Source organism: Xenopus laevis, chromosome 4L (genome assembly GCF_017654675.1).
Source record: "Xenopus laevis strain J_2021 chromosome 4L, Xenopus_laevis_v10.1, whole genome shotgun sequence".
Taxonomy (NCBI): Eukaryota; Metazoa; Chordata; class Amphibia; order Anura; family Pipidae; genus Xenopus; species Xenopus laevis.
In genome coordinates this window covers 91,964,780-91,989,638 of record NC_054377.1, presented here as the reverse complement: position 1 = coordinate 91,989,638, position 24,859 = coordinate 91,964,780, and the positions used below count along the sequence as shown (strand labels likewise).

At 39.7% G+C, this 24,859-nt stretch overlaps 1 protein-coding gene and 1 long non-coding RNA gene across 6 annotated transcripts in view; one reads left to right on the top strand and one right to left on the bottom strand.

Moving 5' to 3' along the window:
• Nucleotides 1-889: 889 nt before the first annotated feature.
• On the bottom strand, nt 890-4,544 carry LOC108714321. Its single transcript, XR_001935349.2, has 2 exons — nt 4,421-4,544; nt 890-1,243 (listed from the first exon to the last, which is right to left on the bottom strand). It is a non-coding gene; the product is annotated as an uncharacterized LOC108714321 (long non-coding RNA).
• Nucleotides 4,545-4,571: 27 nt separating this feature from the next.
• tut4.L (terminal uridylyl transferase 4 L homeolog) overlaps nt 4,572-24,859 on the top strand; it is a 54,799-nt gene continuing 34,511 nt past the window's right edge. The window contains exons 1-6 of one of the 5 annotated variants that reach the window (XM_018258434.2): nt 4,572-4,928; nt 13,837-14,455; nt 16,424-16,569; nt 17,887-18,003; nt 23,506-23,683; nt 24,682-24,770. In XM_018258434.2, the coding sequence (XP_018113923.1) occupies nt 13,924-14,455; nt 16,424-16,569; nt 17,887-18,003; nt 23,506-23,683; nt 24,682-24,770 (1,062 nt within the window). In that variant the 5' untranslated portion in view covers nt 4,572-4,928; nt 13,837-13,923. Of the gene's footprint in view, nt 5,127-13,836; nt 14,456-16,423; nt 16,570-17,886; nt 18,162-18,983; nt 19,020-23,505; nt 23,684-24,681; nt 24,771-24,859 lie in introns of those variants that run through there. The other 4 variants (XM_018258431.2, XM_018258435.2, XM_018258436.2 and 1 more) reach the window with 4 other exon arrangements.

Sequence of the window (24,859 nt, the reverse complement as noted above, 5' to 3'; positions counted from 1 at the left end):
TAAAATTCTGGGGGGGGGGGCCACAATTTTTTTTAAATGAACGTGTGAGGGGGGGCCCTGGCCTCCAATGTTTTATAATATTTGGGGGGCACTGGCCACCAATTGTTTTCTTTAACGTGTGGGGGTCCTAGCCACCAATATTTTTTAAATGGGGGGCCCTGACCACAATGTTTTTTAATTAACATGTGGGGGCCCTAGCCACCACTGTTTTTTTATGGGGGGACCCTGACCACCAATATTAATTTTATGGGGTGCCCTGACCACCAATGTTTTTATTAATGTGTGGGGGCCCTGACCACCAATGCTCTTTTTTTTTTACTGTGGGGTGAGCGGACAAGTGGGTGGGGCTTGTGTTGGGGTCACACACACTGCAGGAGCTACCTCAGGCATCTCCTGACATATAATCGGAGCGGAGTAGACTAGAAAAAGTTTCGGGGTGTCAAACAACTAGCCACTGCCCAGTGATTCCATCTTTTGTTATTATTTAAACATTTCTCGAAGAAAACGAAAGAAATTAGGAAAAAGTTAATTTTGGGAAGAAAAATGCAAAAAATGAATGTTCCCCTGGAAATAATGTTGGTATCTAGTCAGAAGAAAATAGGTTATTAATTTTAAATGATAGAGCAGTAGTTATTGTTGGCAATATTTCCACTCCTATTCTTTTTTATAACACCAACATATTTTGCAGTTCTTTACAGAGATTACACATCATCCCATTCCCCAGTGGAGCTTTCAATCTAAATGCCTCAAATTTTTTTATCAGGAGCCAGGGAAGCTGCATGAAGGCTTCTGGTGTGTGTGTGGGAAGAGACCAATGTTACTCAGGTTACAAGTTTTTCTGACTTTATTGCATGTTTACCTCTTTGAACAAAATAGACTGACACGTTAGTTTTGGAAGATTTGAAGGGACCAGAGGTCATAGATTTATTAACTGCAATTCAGTCCCCTCATTCACAAATGCGGCACCCCACCAGCTTCCCTCAAGAGCATCCACCAAGGAGGAGCCACGATCCACTGCTGTGCTTTCCCTGGTTTCTCTCTTCTCTGGGCGCCCCCATGGTGGTCTATACAACAGGTTTCCCTGCAAGCCTGACCGCACGATCACAGCCTGCTAGCCTGAGCATGGCCCCACCCTCTGGCGCTTTCTCTGGTGTGCCGCATTCCGCCCATTACTTCTGATCGTCTTTGTCTTGGTATTCTTTTCCACCACCAAGTTCCCATCTCTTATGCAACCATCCATCACCTGAAAAACAGCTTATCAAGGGGTTGGGAAAAAACAAAACGTTAACTGCCTACCCTTGCCCGTTCATGTGAAAACCAGGGTGCGAGCATAGGACTTCTCTGTGAGAGCGCTTTTGTGTAGGGCTTTTTAAAAAGTACTACAGTTAGAGCCAGCCTGGTTTTGTGTCTGGCACACGGTAAATAAATGGGATTGACGCGCTATGCGTGCTGTATGCAGTTCCTCAGTTTCCACAACACGTTTCATTTAGTTTCCTTCAGCTGCATTATTAAAAATGGACACCAGGTAGCGCAGGGTACACCCTTTACAGGAAGAAGGGTAACTTCGGTAATCTGCTTCATATGCAGAAAAATAAATGACAAATGTATGGATTTGGGTCTGGGAAACCTGCAAAATCAATCCTCCAACTTCAACTACTATTGTGTGCCACAGTCTGGATAATTTGTGAATCTTTTTTGTCACTTACGGTTTATGTCTTAAACTCTGAAATGGTTAGTCAGTGCAAATACCACAGTCTTCTACATTGCCCTCTGTAGCCTAATCGTTAGGGGTATTCGTTTTTGAAACATAGGGTCATGAGTTCAAGACCTATAGCTGACTTTATGCAAAATGATTTACAAATCCTAAAATTTCAAATTCAATATCATATGCCATAAAACAGTCTTTAGTGTTAAGTCTTTATGTTTTATGGCATATAATATTGAGTTTGAAATTTTAATATATGTAAATCATTTTGCATAAAAGTCAGATATAGATCTGGAACTCATGACCCTCTGTTTCAAATACTAACACCCTAACCATTAGGCTATAGAGGCCAATAGGAATGATTGAAGGAATTTGCACTGAATAACCATCTCAGAATTGGCGGCCTGTGCCTATACTACTGCATGTCCTCTGGTTCCTGACTCAGATTGACTGCTACCTGCACCAACCCCAGCCTGTTACTTGACTACCCTTGTTTGCTGCCTACAACTATTTACCTGAAGCTGACTAGAGGCCTGCCATCAGGGAGACACAGGGGGTACTGGGCCCGGGCCTTAAGGGGGGCCCGGTCGTGCTGCACGAAATAGCTGGGCCCCCTTGACAGCGCCAAAGCTGTGCCACCTCTTCCAAAGTCCCGAAAAGACCTGAACTCACAAAAGCAGCAGACGTTGAGTCCTGAAGCACAAAAAGACCTGAAGCCACAAAAATAGCTGAAGTTGAAGTCCTGAAGCCGTGAAAAGACCCAATGTCATGAAAGAAGCCGAAGTCGTGAAGCCACGACTTCAGTTCTACTGAAGACCAATGTGTTTTTTAAAATTTCTGGCCACCAATGTATTATTTTAATACGCTATAGGCCCCTGTCACAAATGTTTTTTTGTTTTTGAAATATGCCCTGAGATCCCAATGTTTTTAAAAAAAATTTAATGAGGGCCCTGGCACCAATGATTTTTTTTAAATTTATAGGGGGGCCCCTAGTCACCAATTCTTTTTTTTTTTTTTTTACTTGTGGGGGGGGGGGCTGACCAACATTTTCATTAAAAACCGTATAGGGGACCCTGTCGCTACAGTTTTTTTAAAACTTATAACGTGTGTGTGGGGTTAACAGTTTAAACTGGTGTGGGTGGGATCTGGGCTTGGGCCCAAAAAAATAAAATAAAAAAAATCGCTGGTAGGGAATGCCTCTCCTTCAGGTGACAAATTATATGTAAATCCCTTTTAACGCTGAAGAAAGGGGATTGGTGAAATCAAAACAATTTTACAGTCGCAATCCAGCTAAATTGACAGAAAAATTACTTCTTTCCTATCTTACTCTGGATCATTGCATGTAAAATTTCAACTGAAGTTTGTAACCTGCGGGAGGGACAATCTGTGCAAATGGATAGAATGGCGGCACTCCGGGAAAAAGAAAAAAAAAAGGTAATTTATTGAAACAAATAAACCAACATCACCTGATGCGTTTTGGGAACAACTCCCTTAATCATAGGCAAACTGTGCACCCCCTCACTCCTGTGCTTACCTCACTTGCCTTCCAGCCAGAGTAAGGCTGCACAATAGGATTAAGTTATAACTAGGATTTAGACAGGCAAAAGCACCTAATATTTAGCACATACTGTAAGACATTCTACTTGCTCGCCATTTGTTTGTTTGGTATCACCACATTTTTATTAGTTCCTCAAAATATATATATCTCCCAAAAAAATGTTGTTTCACAGAAATTCTTCCTTTTATTACTTAAGATTAATTAATTGACTCATCATATCATAAAACATATAAAGTATGTTTAGTAAAGGGGAATTGAACCAATAACCACTCTCATCCAAGACAAACACCTAATCCACTAGGCTATGGCAGACTATTGTATGTTTAAAAAAAAAAAACTCTCTCTCATTACAAGCTAAACACATTTAATTTATAAACTGTATACAGCTTCCTACCTAACTACACACAAGGTGCTAAACTTTTACAAATTCTCAGACATCAAGGAACAAAAGTCCTTCAAACACCTTCAATCTGACAGAGCTGTGTATTATCCAAACTCCTCTCCTCCCCGACACGGTTACCTCCGAGAGCTGTTCTCTGCACACAGCAGCTGAAACAAATAGAAGCGAGTTCTCTGGAGCACACACACAGCAGGCTATAAGATGACCCGACGCTGCTGCTTTGTGTCCTACATAGACTCCCTTCAAGTCGCCGACTTAGATGCAGGTTAGAGTTATTTAAAGCAGGAGGCTGCGGTTTATTTAGCCACATACCCTATATATTAACTTTTTAAATCAATCATACATATTTGGCTAAATAACTATATTGAAAAAAAGCATTTATAACCAGTCTTTGCTTCTGCCTGATATCATTTTACCTTGAACTATTCCTTTAAGGGATTTGTATGTACCAACCTCCTCCACCTCACTATCTGACTCAGGATGCTCCCTTAGTGATACTCCATCAGCTGCCACACCTTTGTTCCAATACACATCTTGTCCTTGTTCCTCCACACTCAGTTGCCGGCTGCACCTTCAATTGGATAAAGCTACTGTGGGGCGGTCAGCCCTATCCTACCTAACTATCCGATGGCCTACTGCTTCCCCTGGAGAGCCTGGCTCTGCTGTGTGGACTACTGAAATGGCTGCTGTGGGTTCTATGCAGCCTGGGGGATCTGGTTGGGCTGCATGGCCTGGGGCTCTTTAGGGTGGTACATACCTGCTCTGGGTACTGTGGGGTATGCTGCTGCTGCCAGCCCATGAATGGCTTGGAGGTGGGGATTCCCGTGCTGCACAGACGTTGTGTCCCCTATGGCAATGTGAGTGTTGGTCCCTGACCCCCCCCCCCCCCCTCTTCTGGGGCTCCTATCTCCGTACTCAACATATGTATGCCCTCTGGAGGAGCACTGCCTTGTTGCTGCTGCAGATCCTGTGCAGCCAAACGCCTCCGAGCTGTGTCTGTGGCTCCTGCTGGTCCAATGCCCTCAGTTCCTGCCTTTTCTCCCTTCTAGCTGGGCTGTGTGCGGGGGAGCTCCTTCCGACCATACAGCTCCATGACCTGTGGGAAGCCTCTCAACTGCGTCCTCTCTCGTCTACGCCCCGGCCGCCATCTTGGATCTCGCACGAGTTCCCGCGAGAGTTCGCCTGCACCACAATGGCATCCGCAACCTCTGGAACCCGATGCACTCTCCTGGATTCTTTAATCTGAGGCTGCCTTCGAGGGGAAGGTAGGCGCTGGGTTGGGGTAACTGGTCTGTCCTCCAGAGAATTGCAGGGTCTAAGTGGCTGTGTACTTGGTTCCGCTGCTGGGTGCCTACACGGAGAATTGACTTGCTGCACCGAGTCTCTGCTGGGGTCCTGGCGAAGAGGCTTGGGACTGAGGCTTGTGCTGCACTCTACTCCGCTTCTGCCGAGGAGCTGGCGAGGTACATTCCTACCTGTATCTTTTTGGGCGGCCCGCTGTCCTACAAGGCTGTATTCTCTCCATCAGTACCTGCAAGATAAATAACAAAAGTGATCTGCCTACCCCTGCCCTGTCTAAAACTTTTAACCCCCTCTAACCCCACCCTTTCGCACTTGTGCCCCCCGCCTAGGGGGAGGGATGGGGCCTGTTTAACTGTATGTTCAGCCCCCTCCCACACCGGGCTGGCCCCCAGGCCACACAACAATAGGCCTTATACGCCTCCGTTTAATCCACTGCAGCTCCTTAAATGTTTGTTCCTCCTGTGATTCCAATTAGCAAATAGGTAGCTGTGAAATCTGTGCTGTAAATCTCTGCTTGGCTTCTGTACATAATATATATTTGGATGTTTTTGTAGATAAACTGTATGATGCCTATACCTCCCAACTGTCCCTTTTTCGGAGGGACAGTCCCTCTTTTGACAGCTCAACACGCAGTCCCTCATTTGTACTGGAAAGTCCCTCTTTTCTATGCACCGAACAGCCAGAAAAAGAAACAAAGTTTCTCACTTAATTGGCTTTTATCAGAGAGCCCAGAACAGCTAACAGGTGCAAATAAGATACTTTGTAACAATTTTGAGACACAAAAACACAGTTTAGATAAGGAGAAATATTTTCAAACTTTCATAACCTGCCAAATTTTGTAAAACAAACATGGTAATTAGGGGGGGGTGGCCACAGAAAGGGGTGTGGTCAAAAAATTGCTGCGCTATGTGTGGAAAAAAATTTTTTGTCCCTCTTCTTTTTACTTCCAAAATGTTGGGAGGTATGTACATGTTTCTAGCCTTGTATTTGTTTTTAACATTTTGACTGCAGCAATTTTAAGAAAACAGTTGTGGGTTCCAGGCTACTGGTGGCGGTGATGTGTGTAGGGTATAATGCCTTTACACGTTTGCAACATTTGTTCAATTAATAGGTTTTCAGAACATATTTCAGGCATCTCCTGACATATAATCGGAGCGGAGTAGACTAGAAAAAGTTTGGGGTGTCAAACAACTAGCCACCCCCAGTGATTCCATCTTTTGTTATGATCTAAACATTTCTCAAAGAAAATGAAAGAAATTAGGAAAAAGTTCATTTTGGGAAGAAAAATGCACAAAATGATTGTTCCCCTGGAAATAACGTTGGTGTCTAGTCAGAAGGAAAGAGGTTATTCATTTTAAATGATAGTGCAGTAGTCATTGTTGGCATTATTTCCACTCCTATCCTTTTTTATAACACAAACATATTTTGCAGTTCTTTACAGAGATTACACATCATCCCAGGCAGGTTACAAGCTTTTCTGACTTATGGTAATTGCATCTTTCATATTATGTTGGTATCAAAGTCAGGATGTTTATTAGCTATGTGTGACGACTAATAAAACAGTTACAAGTCATGTGTGCAGCTTTGAGCAGAAGTATGGAGTGAGCAGACATGCAGGAGCTGTGGTACAGGCAGGAGCAGCATCTCCTCTCTGACTGCCACGTCCGCATCGCCGCTGAGGAGCGATGCAATGAGAGTACATGCGAGTTGGCCTTGGGGAAAGTTGGGTTGTGCAGCAGTCATGCAATTAGTGTGTGCCACCGGGACACGGAGCCCTGGTCTAGTATAAAGAGTCAGTGTTTAATAAGCAGGGCACGGTGCTGTACAATCACTCCCGATATACGATTACGCCCCAGGGCCAGACGCAGAGGTGCCACGCAACGCAGAAGTGGTGGCAAGAAATCAGTTGGTCAAAGTTAGCCTGTGCTGCTGTTAGTTGGGCCAACTGTACCAGACTCCCCTTTTCCTCTTGGCTCGAGTTGTTTGTGCCAGGATAGAAGATCTGCGGGCTCCCGGACTGTTATCAGCTCAAGGGGGGGGGTGTCAGAACCTGTACTTTATATATGTATAATGTTCGCAGTCAGGTCAGGCTAGGTTGTAATCTACATGGAAATTGAGATTCTGTCTTATATTTTTCAGTATTTCCTTTGTTTACACCTATTCACCAGGGTTGTCATTTGTTTACATTCTGTGTGATGTCATGTTGTTTACATTCTCTGGGACATCACTGTGTATATGTCCTGTGTTAGGTTTTTCTATTTACATTCTCTGCTAGATGACGTCAAGTGGAGGTTCTCCACTCCCACTAAAATGTTTGTTACACCCTTTTTTTCACTGACTGCCACTTGCTGAAGGCTGCATTGAAGTCCTGAGCAGCTGGAACAGATTGCCCATTCTTGTTCTGTTTGTTTAAAATACTCCTGTGATTCCAATTAGCAAATAGGTATCTTGGCCTCTGTGCTGTAAATCTCTGCTTGGCTTCTGTACATGATATATATTTGGATGTTTTTTGTAGATAAGCTGTATGATGCCTCTGTAACATGTTTCTAGCCTTATATTTATTTATAACATTTTGACTGTAGCAATTTTAAGAAAACAGTTGTGTGTATGGATCATGATGCAGCCTAACAAAAGATGAATGTAGCTTTGAAGACAGGCTTTAGCTCTACACATCTACCTAGCAGTCTTAATTAATACATAAAATGAGTACAGCCTTGACTATCCTCCTCAAGCATAAATAATGGTGGCAGAAAAAAGAAAATAATTATATTACAGACACTAGCACAAATAGGTACAGAAAACTGAAATAATGTGGAAGAAAAGGAAACCCATGTACATACATGCTAATTTCCCATCTCATTATGGTGTTGACATGTATTTGTGACTTTGCATGACTGTATATGTCTCATAATTTTGCAGTTCTGTATATTGTGCAGGAAGATTCCATTTAACAAAGCCGGAGGTCATCCGAAATCTTTGTTGCAATGTGTGCTAATATAGACCACTGAAAAATCCATGTAATCGGTTCTGCAGACACAAAGGTCCTTCTTTTACTAACAATAGGCAAAAGTGATTTGCTGCATTCTTTACTTACAATACTTTCCCCTAGAAATCAAGAATCTCTGCAGATTTGAACGCCTTCTGCTAGACAATAGGTAAGCTTTAGCTCTGGCTTAAATAGTTATCCTACGGCAAAATGCAAGCACTTAGCATTGGTTTCATGTTGCTATCCTCGCATGCTTTTTCATTTGCCTCGATTCAGTTGGCACAAAATAATAGCATGTGGTTGCAGATCACCAATGGAATCCTGGGCTTATCAAGTGCTGAATAGCAGATCTTCCTTGTTCATATTGTTACACCTAATAGTTGCTACATTACCTATTTTTGCAACTTACGACCTCGAGGCAGCTTGATTGAGTCAAGGGAATGATAGTAGGTTGAGCTTGATTCATGACAGAACAGAAATTGGGAATTTGTGATTACAATGGACGGGTCTTGTTTTTGGCAAGAAGGACTTAAAAAAAAAAATAGTGCACATATATTGATAGCTATAATTTTGTTTCATGAGAAGAGCTCCCTGATTTGAATTGGTCAAGGTAACAGTGATGTAAAACAGAAATGGTACCTACAGTGGTAGCACTCTTCCATTTTGTTTTACAATATTATTTGCCTAGTCAAACATTTCAATGTGAGTTCTAGAGATGATACTAAACGGAAAAAAAATCTATTTTACATATATAAAGATGTCTTCAAGTAACAAATGGAAAATTGCTGTAGACTTGTTATGTATGAAAAGTGTGTGTGTGTCTGTTCTTCTATATATTAAATAGATCATGGCTAGGCATCCAGCAAATACATGCGGCACCACTCACTGTTTTTATATAGATTTGTTTTGAGAAATAATGTGCTATTTACCTTAAATGTCTTTCTCAGCTTATTAAAAGCAGTAAAAAAAAGGTTCACAGAGTTAATGGGTTTCAGATTCAGTCAAGTTCTCCAAGTTGGATATCACTTGTGTCACGAGTGGCCACTGGCTGTAGAGGTTTCTGTGTCTATGTCACCTAGAGTCAGATATTTTCCACCAGTGTAATCAGTATTTAAATTTAGCAAGCAAAACAGATGTCATAAATAATGTACACTGAAGTGTCTTCTATTGCAAAAGGTTCTGTTGTATCTTTGTATCTATCTGGCCTCATATTATACTCAAAATAATAAAATCAGGGATGTGAATGTGGCAAAATAGTTTTGGCAAATAGAATAACAAAATATATTTTACTTATCCTCAAGACGACAATATTGAGGTTTGTAAAGGGAAAAAAAATCTACATATTGTATCTGCAGATGATAGGTAGGGCCACAAAAATGCAGGGAAATGCACTAAGCACTGTTACAGGTGTATGAAAACATTGCTTTATCAGCATGTTATCCATAGTCCCAAGAATATCTAGGAGAAAAAATAAAACTTTCTCTACAAAACTCACCCACCCAGTATTGCCTTTAATTTGGGTTTCTAGAAGTATTTAGATGAGCAAATTGGAATTTTTCACAAATCTTACTTGAAGTAGGCTTTATTCTTTAGGCTGTACTGGAACACTGTAGTGGCATTAGTACCACAGTTTGGGAACTACTGCCTTATAGTGTCAGTTCTCACCTACTGCTGCCTCTCTATTGAGCTTCTCTATTTAGCTCCACTGTAGATCATCTCTAGCACTTAACCCAGTACAAAGTCCCTTCAGCCCTCTGCTTGGGCTCTGGTAAGTTACAAAGAAGGCTTCGTTGGTTATACATTCAGATTTAGAGACAACTTCTAATGATAATGAGATGTAAACATATTCGGTTTATCTTGTGTTAGCAGAATTACAACCACCTACTTCTTCCATTGAGTACTCTTTTATATAACTCATTTCAAGGTTTGGGTTAAGGGTTACAGCTTTAGCTGCATTGTGGTTAACAGTCTTTTGGAGTACAACTTATATCAAAGCCAGGGAGATCTAGGGCTGTTGTAATATTTTAATTCCAAATTGTTCATTAGGTTGGCAGTCATAACATCTAAGGCAGTTTTTGCCCACACTGTGCTTAGTATGGACACATTGGAAAAAAAGTGATAGAAATGTCAAGTAAATCTAAATTCTACATTTTAATTACCCTTTAAAGGTATATGCTATGTAACCGCTATTCTGTCTGCCTTGAAAGCCTACAAGGTACCTACAGATAGGCTTAGTTATTCTTTGATTGCTGTTCATACCAGAAAAGAACATTGCTACACATAGATAGTTTTGTCCTTTGATTTTCCTGCCCCTTTGTTTTTTGGGGGGGGGGGGGGGCTTTTTCCAAAGTGACAAAATAAAATGTTATGTTTAGGATAATCAAAAGGCAGCACTTCGGTTAAAAGGAAAGGGTGGTTTATTAAAACAGGTCACAGACCAACATCACCTGACGCGTTTCGGGAGCAACTCCCTTCATCATAAAATGTTACCCTGTATTACATTATTAATATTTTTCAATGAGGTTATTTACTTTCCTTGTGATATCATGTAAGGATACTGTGAAGCTGACAACGCTTCGGGGTTACTTTTCAGACCCAGATCTTTTTGAGCAGTTAAGCCAGATGTGTGGACAGTCACATAACACTGAGCAGACATATGACCCCAGTATGCACAGGTGCAGGCACAGCTTTTTGGTGTCAGACATATATGTGCAGATGGCAAACATTAGTCCATTTATGCTCAATGACTTTTGCTTAGCTATTGTTTTTTCTTTTTAAAGGGCAAGTCAGCCCCGAAATAAAAATTTGCCTAATAAAAGAAAACAAAATCCTGAATAACTTTCCAATATCACAACAAGGACCATACAATGTGATTAATAATTTCTATAGAGTATTTGTAATAAATATTCTGTAATTTTTGTTACCTGTAAATTAATATCAATCCATCACCAGCATTTAAAATCTTTTCTGGTACAGGTATGGGATCCATTATTCAGAAAGCTCTGAATTACGTAATGGCCATCTCTCATAGACTCCATTTTATCCAAATAATGGAAAACATTTTAAAATGATTTCGTTTTTCTCTGTAATAATAAAACAGTACCTTGTACTTGAGATCCAAACCCAGCCTATTGTGTTTATTTAATGTTTACATAATTTTATCTGTTTATCATGCTGTGTAAAAAGTGGAGTGAAGCATTACCAGTGATGTTGCTCATAGCAACAGATCTTTGCTTTTATTTTCTAACTGTTGAAATCTAATTGCTGATTGGTTGCTCTGGGCAACATTACCACTAATGCTTCACTCCATTTTTACATAGTATGATAAATAGGCCCCCTAATATCTGAATATCCAAATTACGGAAAGATATGTTATCCGGAAAACCCCAGGTCCCAAATATTTCTGGATAACAGGTCCCATACTTGTATTGTGCTGTTCGTCCCCAAGCAGTTAATTATATAATGGTAAGTGTATTGAAATCCGGACTGAGAATTAAAATAGGCCCTCCCATTTCAGGAACACAGAGGCACAATCAGCCCACACAGAGGCCCACACAGCCCCCACCAGCCCACTACAGCCCACTAAAGACTGACTTTCTATGGCATCTTATAGCAGCCCCTCTGGCATTTGCCAGAATCCACAGATTGCCAGTCTGGGCCTGTGTGCCAGTGCAGTTTGTGCACTTCCTTTGTAGATCAAGTGTATGTTCCATAAACCATGGCTTTCAGTATCTACACTGTACATAACCAATGAAATGAATGAATTGCTGGGGCAAACTTCTGTCTCTACTTGTTGGAGGAAATGCAATAAATCTAATTTCTAATAAATTGCACTGAATTGCTCTGTGCATTAATAAAATATTTTAAGAGCAGAGACTTCCTGACCTTCAATCAGTTAATTCCATTTAACATTTGACTTGTGTCCATTGACGTTGATAGTGACGATGGCCAGCCTGTGAGCTTATATAAATTGCCATTTGTTTGGAATCTTCTTCATTTTTATTAAACCATGGCAAATGTTTGCTTTCAATATCTACACTGTACAAAACCAATGAAAAGTTATTGTTGGCTAGTTGCTATGTTACTGGGCTGGGGCAAACTTCTGTCTCTTCTTGTTGGAGGAAATGTAATTTCTAATAAATTGCACTAAATTGCCCTGTGCTTTAATACATTTTTTTGAGAGCAGAGACATCCTGACCTTCAATCAGTTTGTTTCATCTAACATTTGACTTGTGTCCATTGACGTTGCTTGTGACGATGCCCAGCCTGTTAGCTTATATATATTTTCGTTTGTTTGGAATTTTCTTCATTTTTATATTGCTGTTATAAGAAATAAGCTATAATTTCACAGCAGACTCAAAAGTTATTTAAAGAAAGAGAAGAAGTCCTAGAGCAAAGCTGACCATCTGGTTATGGCCCTCAAACAAGTTTTTATGAACACAGCTTGCCTAAAGGCTTTACCGTCTTCTTTGTGTGACATAACCGATTTCTAATTCAACCACTGAGTCTTCTATATAGTAGCTAATAAACCCACCACATGCAAAAACATGGATAGCTCTGGCCTAGAGTTTAGACCTACCTTTGTACTTTTTTTGTAGAGAAGATCTATCCTATCGCCTTTTTTTAAGGGGGTTTGAATAACCTTTTTGGACTTCTCAATTTTGCAATTTTTCAACAATTTTGTTAAAAATACAGTGTATATATAGCTTATATTGCATCTGTACTGAACTGTACAACATTTAATTACTACAGTAATTAGAGGCAATTGGAGTAAACCACTAAACCACTGCATAGCCATGTGATATTGGTGTAATCTTGTATATTATAGAGTAAAACAAACTTACATGGAGCCATGCTGAACCTCAAATTGACATATTTTAGCAGCAACACTTCAGCACAAAGATCCCCCTAAACAGTACTTATACTCTGAAAATAAAACAATGTTTTAAGTTACTTTTGAGTAATTTATAGTATCTGTAATAAGTCTAACTAGAAATTTGCCCAAATGTAATTGACTCTCATGTTAACAAGCTCAGCCCATGATCAGGATTTACTGCTTAAAAGCAGGACCTTTCATTAAAGGATCTGTAACATCAATTTAAAAAAAAAAAAAAAAAAAAAAAAAAAAATTTTGTTAGTATACAACGAAAAAAAACCACAAAGACAAATCAAACTTAAATCGCTCAGTCTTTATTAAGAAATAACTAACAGAAACTCCGCTTGCGCTCCTCTTAAGAAAAGGCGACACGGTGACGATCCATCATGCGGCGCTCGATTTCTCCTAACTGGCTATCTACTATAAGGAAAGAGAAGAGAAAGAGAAGAGAAGAGAAATCGAGCGCCACATGATGGATCGCCGGATCGCCTTTTCTGAAGGTGAGCGCAAGTGGAGTTTCGGTAAGTTATTTCTTAATAAAGACTTAATGATTTAGAAGCTTAATTTATCTTTGTGTTTTTTTTCGTTCTATACTAACAATTATTTTTTTCAAAAAAATTGATGTTACTGGTCCTTTAATGTAAATCCACATTCCTGCTTAAGTGGTTATTTTTCATTTAGAATTCCCTCCAAAGGTTATCAGCACTGGGTATAAAATCAGAAATACAATATAGAAAATATTAAAACCATTAAGGGTGCAGCTAAATCATTACGGGGATAATCTAAATAGTTATTGTAGCAACACATCGATAAGCATTGTACAAAAGGTAATGCAAATCATAACATTGGGGTTCATTTATAAACAATGGGAAAACCTGGGCAGTAACCTATGGCAACTAATCATATATTTGTTATCAAAGAAGTTAATCTATTTTCTTTAAAAAGTACATTGTTGATTTGCTATCGGAAATTTTCTGTCACTCATTACAAATGTATTTTTATTTACCAGGAAGTCAAGCAGGCTCTTTTATCTGGAGTGGGGATTTATGTCAAATTGTGGTGATTAGTCAAATGGTGTGAAGGCAACCCAGGAATTATGGAAGGTGTTCCTAAGCCTGTAAATCATGAGGCAAAAAAGTCACATGCTCGTGTAGTTCGAGGAGAGAACAAAGTTGTCCGAGTGGTAAGCAGTCAGAAGCACAAATACAGAGCTGAGAGTAAAGCAACCAGAGATTTAGATGGAAACTCTCAGAGTAATGACAAGAAAGGAAAGCAATCAGAGCCCTCTGGTAGGGTTTTGGGAGATTCAAAAACAAGCATAGAAAACTCAACTTATTGCACTACTGGATCAACAGACATTGGTCCGAATCTTGTAGAACCAAGTTACTCAAGAGCTAAGAAATCATCTCCTGTGCCAGCTGGGATCTTGAAACAACCAGAGACTGTCAAGGTAGAGAAAATAGTTTCAAAGTCAAAGGAGGAGAATGAAACCGTTGAAAAAAAGAGTATTTTTCAACACCAAGGGCCTAGCGAAAACTGCCTGGAACCAAAGCAAGAACATACACAAGAGTTGGATGCTGAACCAGCAGAAGCTGATCAAAAGCCTTCTGCAACAGATGGTGCTTTGAGTGAGTATACAGTTTCAACAGCAGATCATATAAATGCAGTTGCTGTAGTACCATAGCCATGTTCGCTATTGTGTTTTTTGTAATAGCTGTATTCAGGTCATACAAGCTAGTAGACAGTAAAACAGTCTTCTGACACTGGGCATAGAAATAATTAGGAGGCATAATACTTTTTGCACACTGTGAACCTTATTTCATGTTTACTGCAGGAAAAAGGATTCCTGGCCAGCGTTTGGAATGCGCAATGGGAAAATATTTAGTTTAATTGAGACGGAAAGTCACACTCACTTACAAAAAGTTAGTCACCTCTAGTCAATGTATTCACTTACATGAAACCCCGTGTCCATGCCATTGTCAGCAGAAAACTGCCCCAGCCAGGGGTTCTTCCAGCAAGCACCATGAAGCAATCCTCTTCTTCTGCTTCTACTTTCTTTAAAATTCTGTGGCCAACACAAGAGATGTACAATAAAAATGTGCCTAACTTTTTGCACCCCAAGTGATTGCTAAGTTTTCTTTTCCTTTAAAGTTCTCCTTTGGACACCACACTCTAAACTGAGTGGAAACTGGAAGAGAATGCCGACTTCTGCATTCTGCACTGGTTTCTGTGCTGCCATGTTTAATCATCTGTATAAATTACTAATCAGTCTTATATTGTGACATTTATATTCTATATGTACTGTATATTTTAACTGGGTCCCTAAGTACAGTAAGTGACAGCTGTACAGAGCATGTGCAGTGAATCAGTAGAAAATAAATTGGAAGTTACTGGGGCATCTTTGGAGGCACAGATCTTTACTGCTAAATGGCTGTGATTGCCTTGGACTTGTACGAAAGCCCAAAACATAATGTACAACATTTCTAGCCTACTTCTTTAGTCATGCTTTAGTTCTCCTTTAATCTATCAAAAAGAGGTTTATAGCTGCAGCTCCGTAAAAAAATGTCAATTTGGCTTCTGATAAGTGATGATGATGTGTTATAACACAGTAAGAGTGCTATGGGAGTTGATAAAAAAGCATGTGACTATGAAAGGTAATGTCATTTTAAAGCCTAAAAATTGCTATCTGAACCAGTAACACCTCTGACACAGGAGCAAAAGTTATATTTATTTCATGATATTTATATAGAGCTGACATATTTCTGCAGCACAGAGATTATACATCATTCCCATCCCACCGTAGGGCCAGTTTTATCAGGAAATGTTTTTCCTGCCTGAGTGTTAAAAGAAAACCAGATTACCTTGAGAAAACCCACGCAGGTATCGGGAGAACATACACTCTCCTGTCTGGAATCTAAAATTGCTTCCTATATTTTCAAGCGATTACCAGTGATCACTGCATTTAAAGCATTTTATAAATGTGTCGATTCAAAGTAATGCAGAGGGGCAGGTATTTTCTAGCTCTTTATTGTCTGCAGATTTGAACATTTCTGGTCAGTGATAAGTGCCAAATCCTTCATTGCCCTAAGACAAAGAAATTAAGGCTAGTGCCACATGGGGGCTAAAATCGACCTATTGAAATATGCAGGTCAATTATCAGCCCCTACGTGGGCATTAGCCTTCTCACTTGCCTCATCTGGAACCATAGTGTTGGCTCAGGTTCAGGTACACGAGGCTGAAACTCAAGACTTTGCATTCTAACTGCAAAATCGGTCTTGTGTGCCTGCAGCAGAGCCAACACAATGTTTCTGAGTGATTGCATATTTCAGCAAGCCGATTTCAGCACCCATGTGGCACTAGCCATAATGTTTTGGTTAGTGTTTGCCCAAGATGAAGATAACCTAGACTTTGCATAGCACCTTTTCTAGGGAACAGTTTTAGTTACGGTATTTATTTTTCACAATTTGTCCCCTCTTTGCTCTTTCTGTGTTATTGTCCATACTGCTCCCTTGCATAAAATAAAAAAAATAGTGTGCTTCCACAGTTAGCATTGCTTTTGCTAAACACACTTACAGCTAGTATATTTTCTCATACAGATAAAACCCTAGAGACCAGCTCTCACTTAGAATCTAATTTGGACACAAGGATGGCATCAGAAGAGTTAACTCTAGCAGACCAGGAACTCGGCTTAAAGCAGGCAGAAGAGAGATTGGAGCGTGATTACATATACCGGCTAGAGAAGGTAACATTTTGCATGTGACATGGATTTTCCAATAAACATGTGCTGGGGTGACCATGGACACTAAACTAGAATTCCTGTGATCCTCACCCTGGAGATAGTAGTTAGAACAATAAAAGTTAGTCTATTGCATGAGGTGATCAAAATGCTGGTGTCCACCACATGCAAGTCAAAGGGAAGTGATTGGCAGTCCACACAAGGGTGTTTTTTTATTTTTTATTTTTCTTCACCCTAATGGAAGCAAACCATAATTTCAGCAGAATTCAGCCGAATTCAAGTTTCTTACCAAACTAAACCATTAAAATCACAATGTGATAATGAAAAGTGGCAGTTTAAAAAAAAAAAATGCTTTGGGATTTTGCTAATTTGCATATGCAAATGTAGGGTTTGGGTTAGAGGTTCTGCTGAATATTTCATGGAAGGTTGAATGCCACCCAGTTCCAGGTCTCAGACTGGGGTAGGCATAAGGAGCAAGTATCTAAGGTGCAGTGGTGGGGACACGTACCTCTTCAGTCTGCCTACCCTTAGTTCATGTTTGAGAGTCCTGCACATGGTCTCCCCACCGCCTATTTGTCACTTCCCCCCACACTCATCATGGGTGGGTAGAACTAGGATTAATGCCTGGGTTGCGTAAAGTGCCCCTCCAGCTTGGCACAACACTGTCCTATTCCCCTAAGACTGTGGGCACACAGCCTGAAGGCTCAGCTGCTCTCATCCTGCTTATTTTTTGCAGGCTGAGCGAGATTTTCAAACAAAAACTGCACATTAAAGCATAAGGCATTAATTGCTTACCTAGGAATTCATTCTTTGCTGCCACTTGACTGCCAACCCCCATATTTTTCCATGTTCTCCTTTGATCTATACCATACTACATGTTTGCATCAACAAGTGATGAAGCAAAATCAAAGAACCCTAGAAGTGAAAAGGTTGAATGGATAGGATTGAAGAATAACCCTAAAAGAAAATGGGTGGTTGTAGGAGGAAGACATTAAATAGTATGTTTACTGTATAGCGGAGGCTTTACTGATCTGGCCAGAATTGCTCCATATAACACAGATAAGGGATTGATTAATGTAGGAGCCAATGGAACCTGTTCCTGGCCTTCTACAGGTCGGATATAAGCATAGCCAGTATTTTTGTTATCTGTGTTACTCCTCCCCTTCAGGCTATATCTTGTGTGAGCAAGAGAACAAAAAGTCTTTCTAAATAGGTGACACAAAAGAGAGCTTGGCCTATTAGCACAATCAACTTGATGCAAGTCAATTGTCATTCTGATTCTGCAGGATGTTTACCAGCCCCCACCCCTTACACCTCTTTCAGAAATCTCCTGAGTACTCCAACTGCCAGTATCTATGCAAACTCTGCACAGTACACATCGAGAACGTCCAAGGAGCTCACAAGCATATTAAGGAGAAACGGCACAAAAAGAATATTCTGGTAAACTTTGTTCTTTATGAAGTGTTATAACAGAACATTAGTAGTTTTCTCTGCTGCTGGGCTGTGAAAGCTTTTGGCAAATCACTTTTTTACCTTCACAAAACATAATGGCAATAAAGGGGCTTGTTCCAGCCTCCGGATTTGGAGAACAGAAACCGGTGAGTATTTTGGAGTTTTATAAGTAGCTATTGTGTCTAGGAAAAAACAAATCACCCTGTGAGTGTGTTACATTAAATACACCAGATTCATGGTTGTTATCTGATAATTTAAGTGTCTTTACATACATTTAAATCTGGCAACTATTTTAGTTTTCAGCAATTTTCTTTTCTAGATTTCAGCTTGTTGTGGGGTAGGCCGTTTTTTTGTTTTTTTCTTTTTTTGAGCACTTCGTATCTTGCAAAGTCTTTTTTTAAGATGAAGTTATACAACCAATTTTATAAAACTCCCACTTTATAATTAATTCTTTTTGTTTGAGTTATCTACTGTAATTCAAACCTTAAAAACCAGGAATGGGATGGTAAAAAATGTTAGAACAAAGTCCTTGTTCACATTGCAGACTTTGCTGTACTTGATGTTGTGCAATGAAAAAATTGTTTATTATTAGAGTTATTATTCAAGGACTGGCAGATGTATTATAATAACATTGTGTTGCAAGTAGACTACAGTACTCCCTAGCCACAGGCTACTTTCCATAAATAGAAATGAGAAGTTGGGTTGAGTAGCCTGCTTGAAGATCCAAAAACAGATAGGGCCTTTTTTATTATAGGCTGAGTTGGGGAATAGGCCTTGACAGCTGTTTGTGCTGTTTTACAATTTATCAAAAGTTTCTGTCAGGAATATTTTACTGACTTTTTTTATGGAATTGACAAATTCATCTCAGTTGATACCTGTTTGAATCTTTCAGAATGACACAAACTGTTTTGAAGGGTCGAAGGCTATTATGCTTTATGGTGAACTGACACCCATCTGAATCCTTACTCCCTGGTGTAACTCGCATGCTGGGAGAAAGTATTCAGGTATTTAATTCCTGTGCTTGAATGCTGCATTCAATCACAAAAACATTTGCAAATTACATTCAAACCTTTAAAAATGGTTAATTGTGCAAAAAACTGTTTCTGGGTGGTGATTCCTGTTAGTGGCACCTGGCACCTTGTTAATGTTGACAATATGGCATCTGTTTGGTGCGTGGTTTTGAGTAGGATGAGTTTTATAATTGCCTTTTCACATTGCTTTAATTTGGAACTGATTTACAGTGCATTAGTAATGTCTGTCAAAACCTAGGTTGATGTAACATCAGCAGAACAGCAAATGGGCAGTTTGCATAGGAGCCAGACAGCCAACAGGATTTCTCTTACGTTTGTTGGTGTAAACCAGCATTTCATTTTTATGATTGCCTTATGATTACCTTGTCAAAGGTTTACTATACAGGTATGGGATTCCATATTACAGAAATATCCCTTATTCAGAAAACCCCAGCTTCCAAGAATTTCGGATAAATTGTACATATGTAAAAAGATTTTTTCATTTGCATAAACTATGTAGGTGAAATCCCTGATTAGAAGGCTATAATATTGGCTCCAGTGTTTGTTTGCCAAATGAATCATCTGCTGCAAATGCCAATTCAGAAGTAGCTCTTCCATAAACAGTGCCTTGCAAAAATGTTCAGACCCTTTTCCATTTCTTTGACAGTACTGTATAAAAAATCTCATAACACTTTTATTTTCGGGGGGAAATTTTATCCAAAACATTTTTTTTTAAACATATTTTTTAATGTAATCTTGTTTTATGTTTATCAGTAGGGAAATAAACTGAAATATGCTCTTTGTATATGTTTTCAATTCTAACATTGTAATATTTTTCAAGCCACGTTTTGTGTCAATAACAGCTTTAAGGGTTAAGTATCTACCCCCATTGTGCACTGTAAACAAGTGATTTTGGTCCATTCTGCCAGGCACCTTGGGTTCTTGAGCCACTCCTTGGGGGAAATTGAATAAAGGGCAAATTCTCACCTTGGTAGGCTCTGCACACTTTGCGCAATTTCTTCAGACGTTAATTTGCAGCACATTTGCATCAAAATGCAAAGTTACATCTCGGCCGCCGAACGCTGGCAAGGGTTCGCCATCAAAAATTGCTCCGCGTGAGCATTTCAAAGCGAAATTTCGCTACCGTTACTTAATTCCTAGCAAAACTTCGTTAACACATTTGGGATTGAGTCAATTTGAATAGGGCGGGTACATATAAGTCTAATATATATATTTATCAGTGATGTTGGTGAAATTGCTTGAAGTGGCCACTTATTATTAAAAATGTCCAAGGAAGCAAAATAAAGAATAAATAAATCCTCTATTGTCCTAGACATGAGCCCACCGTAAAACAAATGTGGCATGACCTTCAAATGGTTAAAAAAAAGTTTTAAATATATATATATTTAACAGTTACAACTTTTAAACATAATCCCACTTTAAAATATGAAAAAACGTTAGCGTTTTTCCTTTTTTTTTTCCTTTTCGGCATACAGGATATGATGTCGCTGACATAAGATTGTTGAGGATGTAGCTTCATCTTATCAGTTCGCCAGGTATAACCTAAAAGGGTAACGTAGTGGAAAATTCACACTTTGATGAATTTGCGAAGTAACAATTGTTTGCCTGATCGAAAATTCGCACTTTGATGAATTTGCGAAGTAACAAACGTTCGCCTGAGCGAAAATTCGCCTGGCGATAGGAAGCAAAACTTAATTAGTGCTGAGCTCTTTTGCCACGAATTTTGCTCTTTTAGTAAATTGTCCCTGCGGATTGTCTTTTTGGCGAATTTTTGCTAGCGACGACCACTTCACCCTTTAGTAAATTTTCCCCCTTGTGTTTGACATTATTGTTATTTATTTTTCCAGTTTATTTGAACATTTGAGATTTTCAGCCTCATTGAAAATGAAGAATGAGGTTCTCACTTTTTTCCCTGCGAAAAACCGCGTGCAGAATATTTGTTGCGTTTTTTCTTAACATAGCATTTGCGAAAAAAGTAACACAAATTTTGTCACCATTTTGTTTTTTCCAAAACTTGGATTTTGATAAATCTGCCCCCTGTGTGTTTGCTGCAACTGGGACACTTTCATGCTTCTTCGTTGATCCCAGATGCATTTCACATAGTTCTATTTTGGTTTTGGCTTCTTTTGTATTACCCACTTTGTGTTATTTAGAGGCCTTAAAGGGGTTGTAAAGGCAAGAATACAGCCTTATTCTCAATTTAGTTGAAAAACTGTCACTTGAAAATTGAGGTTCACAAGCATCATCAGACTAAGCTGAACAAACGAGAGCAGTGCTGTCCAAGTTCTGTGGTACCTAGGGCCAAAATTTTACTGCCCTATGTGGAGGAGGGCCGATAATGAAAGTCAGTGTTGGCCACTCCCCCTTTTAAACCACACCCACTGTAAACCACACCCATATTACCACAAGAACTTTTAAGATCGTATCCACATTAACGGTGGTAGCACACAAAAAAACCGAATGGTTGGTGCTCACTGCAGGGAAATCCCTCATCACTCATAAATGAAAAATTGAAGTCATGTTAAAAACATACCCTTAAATCCATATGCCTCATCCTCCCCTTTGGATAATACAACAACCCCCCAACACATGATTAAACACCTTAGGGGCCCATAACAACAGTTTCCAAATGCTAACAAACCCCTAACAGGCTTACATCACAGGTAGGGTAGGGCAAGCCGCACTGGGCAAGCAGAGAATGGCACACACAGGGAGGCAGGGCCGGGCCAAGGTATTTTTGCACCCTAGGCAAGGGCTTCAATCAGTGCCCCCCCCCCACCCAGTCCTGCATTACCATTTCCCACCTTACCAGTCATATAGCCCCCTGTACCTGTGCCAGCACCTATCATATTGCCTCCATTTGTACCTATACCAATGGCAGTCAATCCCTCAGATTGCCCCCAGGCCCCAATCTGTACCTGTGCCAGCATAAGTCAAAATATCCATCATATTTTTACCCCCAATCTGTACCTATGCCAGCGGCAACCAAAAGAATCCATCATATTGCCCCAATTTGCATCTGTTCCACAGTAGCCAAAAATCCATCATATTGCCCTCAAACATCTGTGTACCTGTGCCAGCAGCCACCATATTGCCCCATGTACCTGAGCCAGCAGCAGCCAATCCCTTATATTGCCCTCAATCTGTACCTGTGCCAGCAGCAGCCAAAAAATACACACTATTGCCTCAATATATGTACTTGTGCCAGCAGCAGCCAAATATCCATCATATCATCTGTTTACCTGTGCAAGTAGCAGCCAAGATATTGCCCACAAATATGTACCTGTGCCAGCAGCTGCCAAAAGCAGAACAGGGGGTTTATAAAGTTGAAAAACTATTAAAGACCAAGCAAATCAGGGTTTAAAAAAAGAAAGTAAGGAAATTCCCCTTAAAAGTGTGCCCCCCCATGATTGCGCCCTAGGTGGGCGCCTACTCTGCCTGCCCCTAGTTCCAGCCCTGCAGGGAGGGAACACAGAACAGAGCAGGAGACAGGGAAAGCTATCACTCTAATATGTACTACATACAGTGACACAGTGCTGGTGTCTCATTAGCATTTTGAATAAGGTGTGAACAGGTGAACAATGTGGGCAGTTTCAGTCTGGGTCTCAGGTGTGAACAGTACAGGGTTTTAGGATATAAACAATAGAGGTGTCACAAGTGTGAACAATACAGGGGGATCACAGGTGTGATGCAGGGGATTAGAGTCTGAATTTGAGATTTAAACAATGCAGGGTGCAGTTTATCTCTACAGTGATACCTTTTAAAATTTACATATGGTAAATTAGACACAGCATCTGGGGGGCCAAAGAAGGGGGGGTCGCAGGTCGCATGCGGGCCGCGGGCCGCCAGTTGGACAGCCCTGAACTAGAGTAATCTGGATGGGCCAAAATCATTCCCAACAGTATGTAAAGCTGGTACATACTTAACCGTAAATCTCTCGCTTCTGCAAAACGTGGCTGTACAAGATAAGTGAGGATTTTGACTATGCAATAGCATTTTTTCCATTTTCATAAAACACATAAAAAAGCTGCGTTAACATTAATTCTATCTTGCATGAATGAAAAGCTTTTCCTAATGTCATCTACAACTCTGTTAGATTAAGTTAATGAAAAGGTCTCCACCAAGAGAAATATTTTTTTTATATTTTTTAAGGTGGGCAAAGATAATTTTGTAGGCATTTAGCACATCATTCCTGCGATGTCTTGAACATGCCCCTAAAATTCATTTTAAAGTGTTGGCAACTATGTTAGTAAAAAAATTGCAGGAAAAAAACATTAATTTGCAGTAATGTGATTCAGATATTTAACTGAAGTTTCTATACTGGGTATTGGCAGTTTTTTAAATATAGCGTTTATGGATTATTAGTGAAACTATATTTCAGCTCAGGTTTCACATTTAAAAAAAAAAAAACATTTCTTAAGGTTTTGTTTCTGTAATGCTTTGACTTTCTCTCAAACAGGAGAAACAAGAAGAGGATGAGCTGCGTGCTCTTCCACCACCAACTCCTGCCCAAATATCTGCTTTGGGACTGGCCTTGATGGATGCAGCAAAAGAAAATGGAGTTTCACAGGAGGACTTCTTGCTACGCCTGGAAATTGTTAAATCCATGGAAACGATTATTCAAATGAAATTACCTGGTATTACATTTGTATTGTTTACTCTGATACTAGACTGTTTATGGAATTATTACCTGTAATAGAAGATTTGGGGATGAAAGGTGTGAAAAGGTTAATAGGGAGTATATATGTGACCATTTCAAGATAACTTTTTACAATCTGCTCTTTAAATTTACTTTAGTGATTTTCAATAACATTTCATCCCAAGCTTGAGCCTGTGGTGAAATTTTATTAAAGGGATACTGTCATGGGAAAAAACATTGCACTGAAATCCGTTTCTCAAAAGAGCAAACAGATTTTTTTATATTCAATTTTGAAATCTGACATGGGTCTAGACATATTGTCAATTTCCCAGCTGCCCCAAGTCACGTGACTTGTACTCTGATAAACTTCAATCACTCTTTACTGCTGTACTGCAAGTTAGAGTGATATCACCCCCCCCCCAGCAGCCAAACAAAAGAACAATGGGAAGGTAACAAGATAACAGCTCCCTAACACAAGATAACAGCTGCCTGGTAGATATAAGAACAACACTCAATAGTAAAAACCCATGTACCACTGAGACACATTCAGTTACATTGAGAAGGAAAAACAGCAGCCTGCCAGAAAGCATTTCTCTCCTAAAGTGCAGGCACAAGTCACAAGGGCAGCTGGGAAATTGACAAAATGTCTAGCCCCATGTCAGATTTCAAAATTGAATATAAAAAAATCTGTTTGCTCTTTTGAGTAATGGATTTCAGTGCAGAATTCTGCTGGAGTAGCACTATTTACTGATGCATTTTGAAAAAATAAATGTTTTCCGATGACAGGATCCTTTAAAATGCACTATTCTAAGTTTTTACAGGAAATTTAGTTGCCTAGCCTGGGACTGCTACCAGAACAGTTCTGCCTACCAGCAAAATTGTTACATAGAATATAATGTAGTCAAATATCTACCCCATTGTATACTCCCATTATACTGGGTTTTACAGTTTGTTGAGGTTATAAAAGTTTTGTGTATTTTTTTTTTTTATTTGCAGAGTGCTCTCTCAAAATGTATGGATCTTCTCAAACTAGATTTGCATTTAAGTCAAGTGACATTAATATAGATGTTAAGTTTCCAAGGAAGGTATGTATATTACAAATGCCTGAACATGGAATTCTGTGCAAATCTTACTGACTAGAGCCTACCTTTCATTTGTTTTAAACCCTAAACCA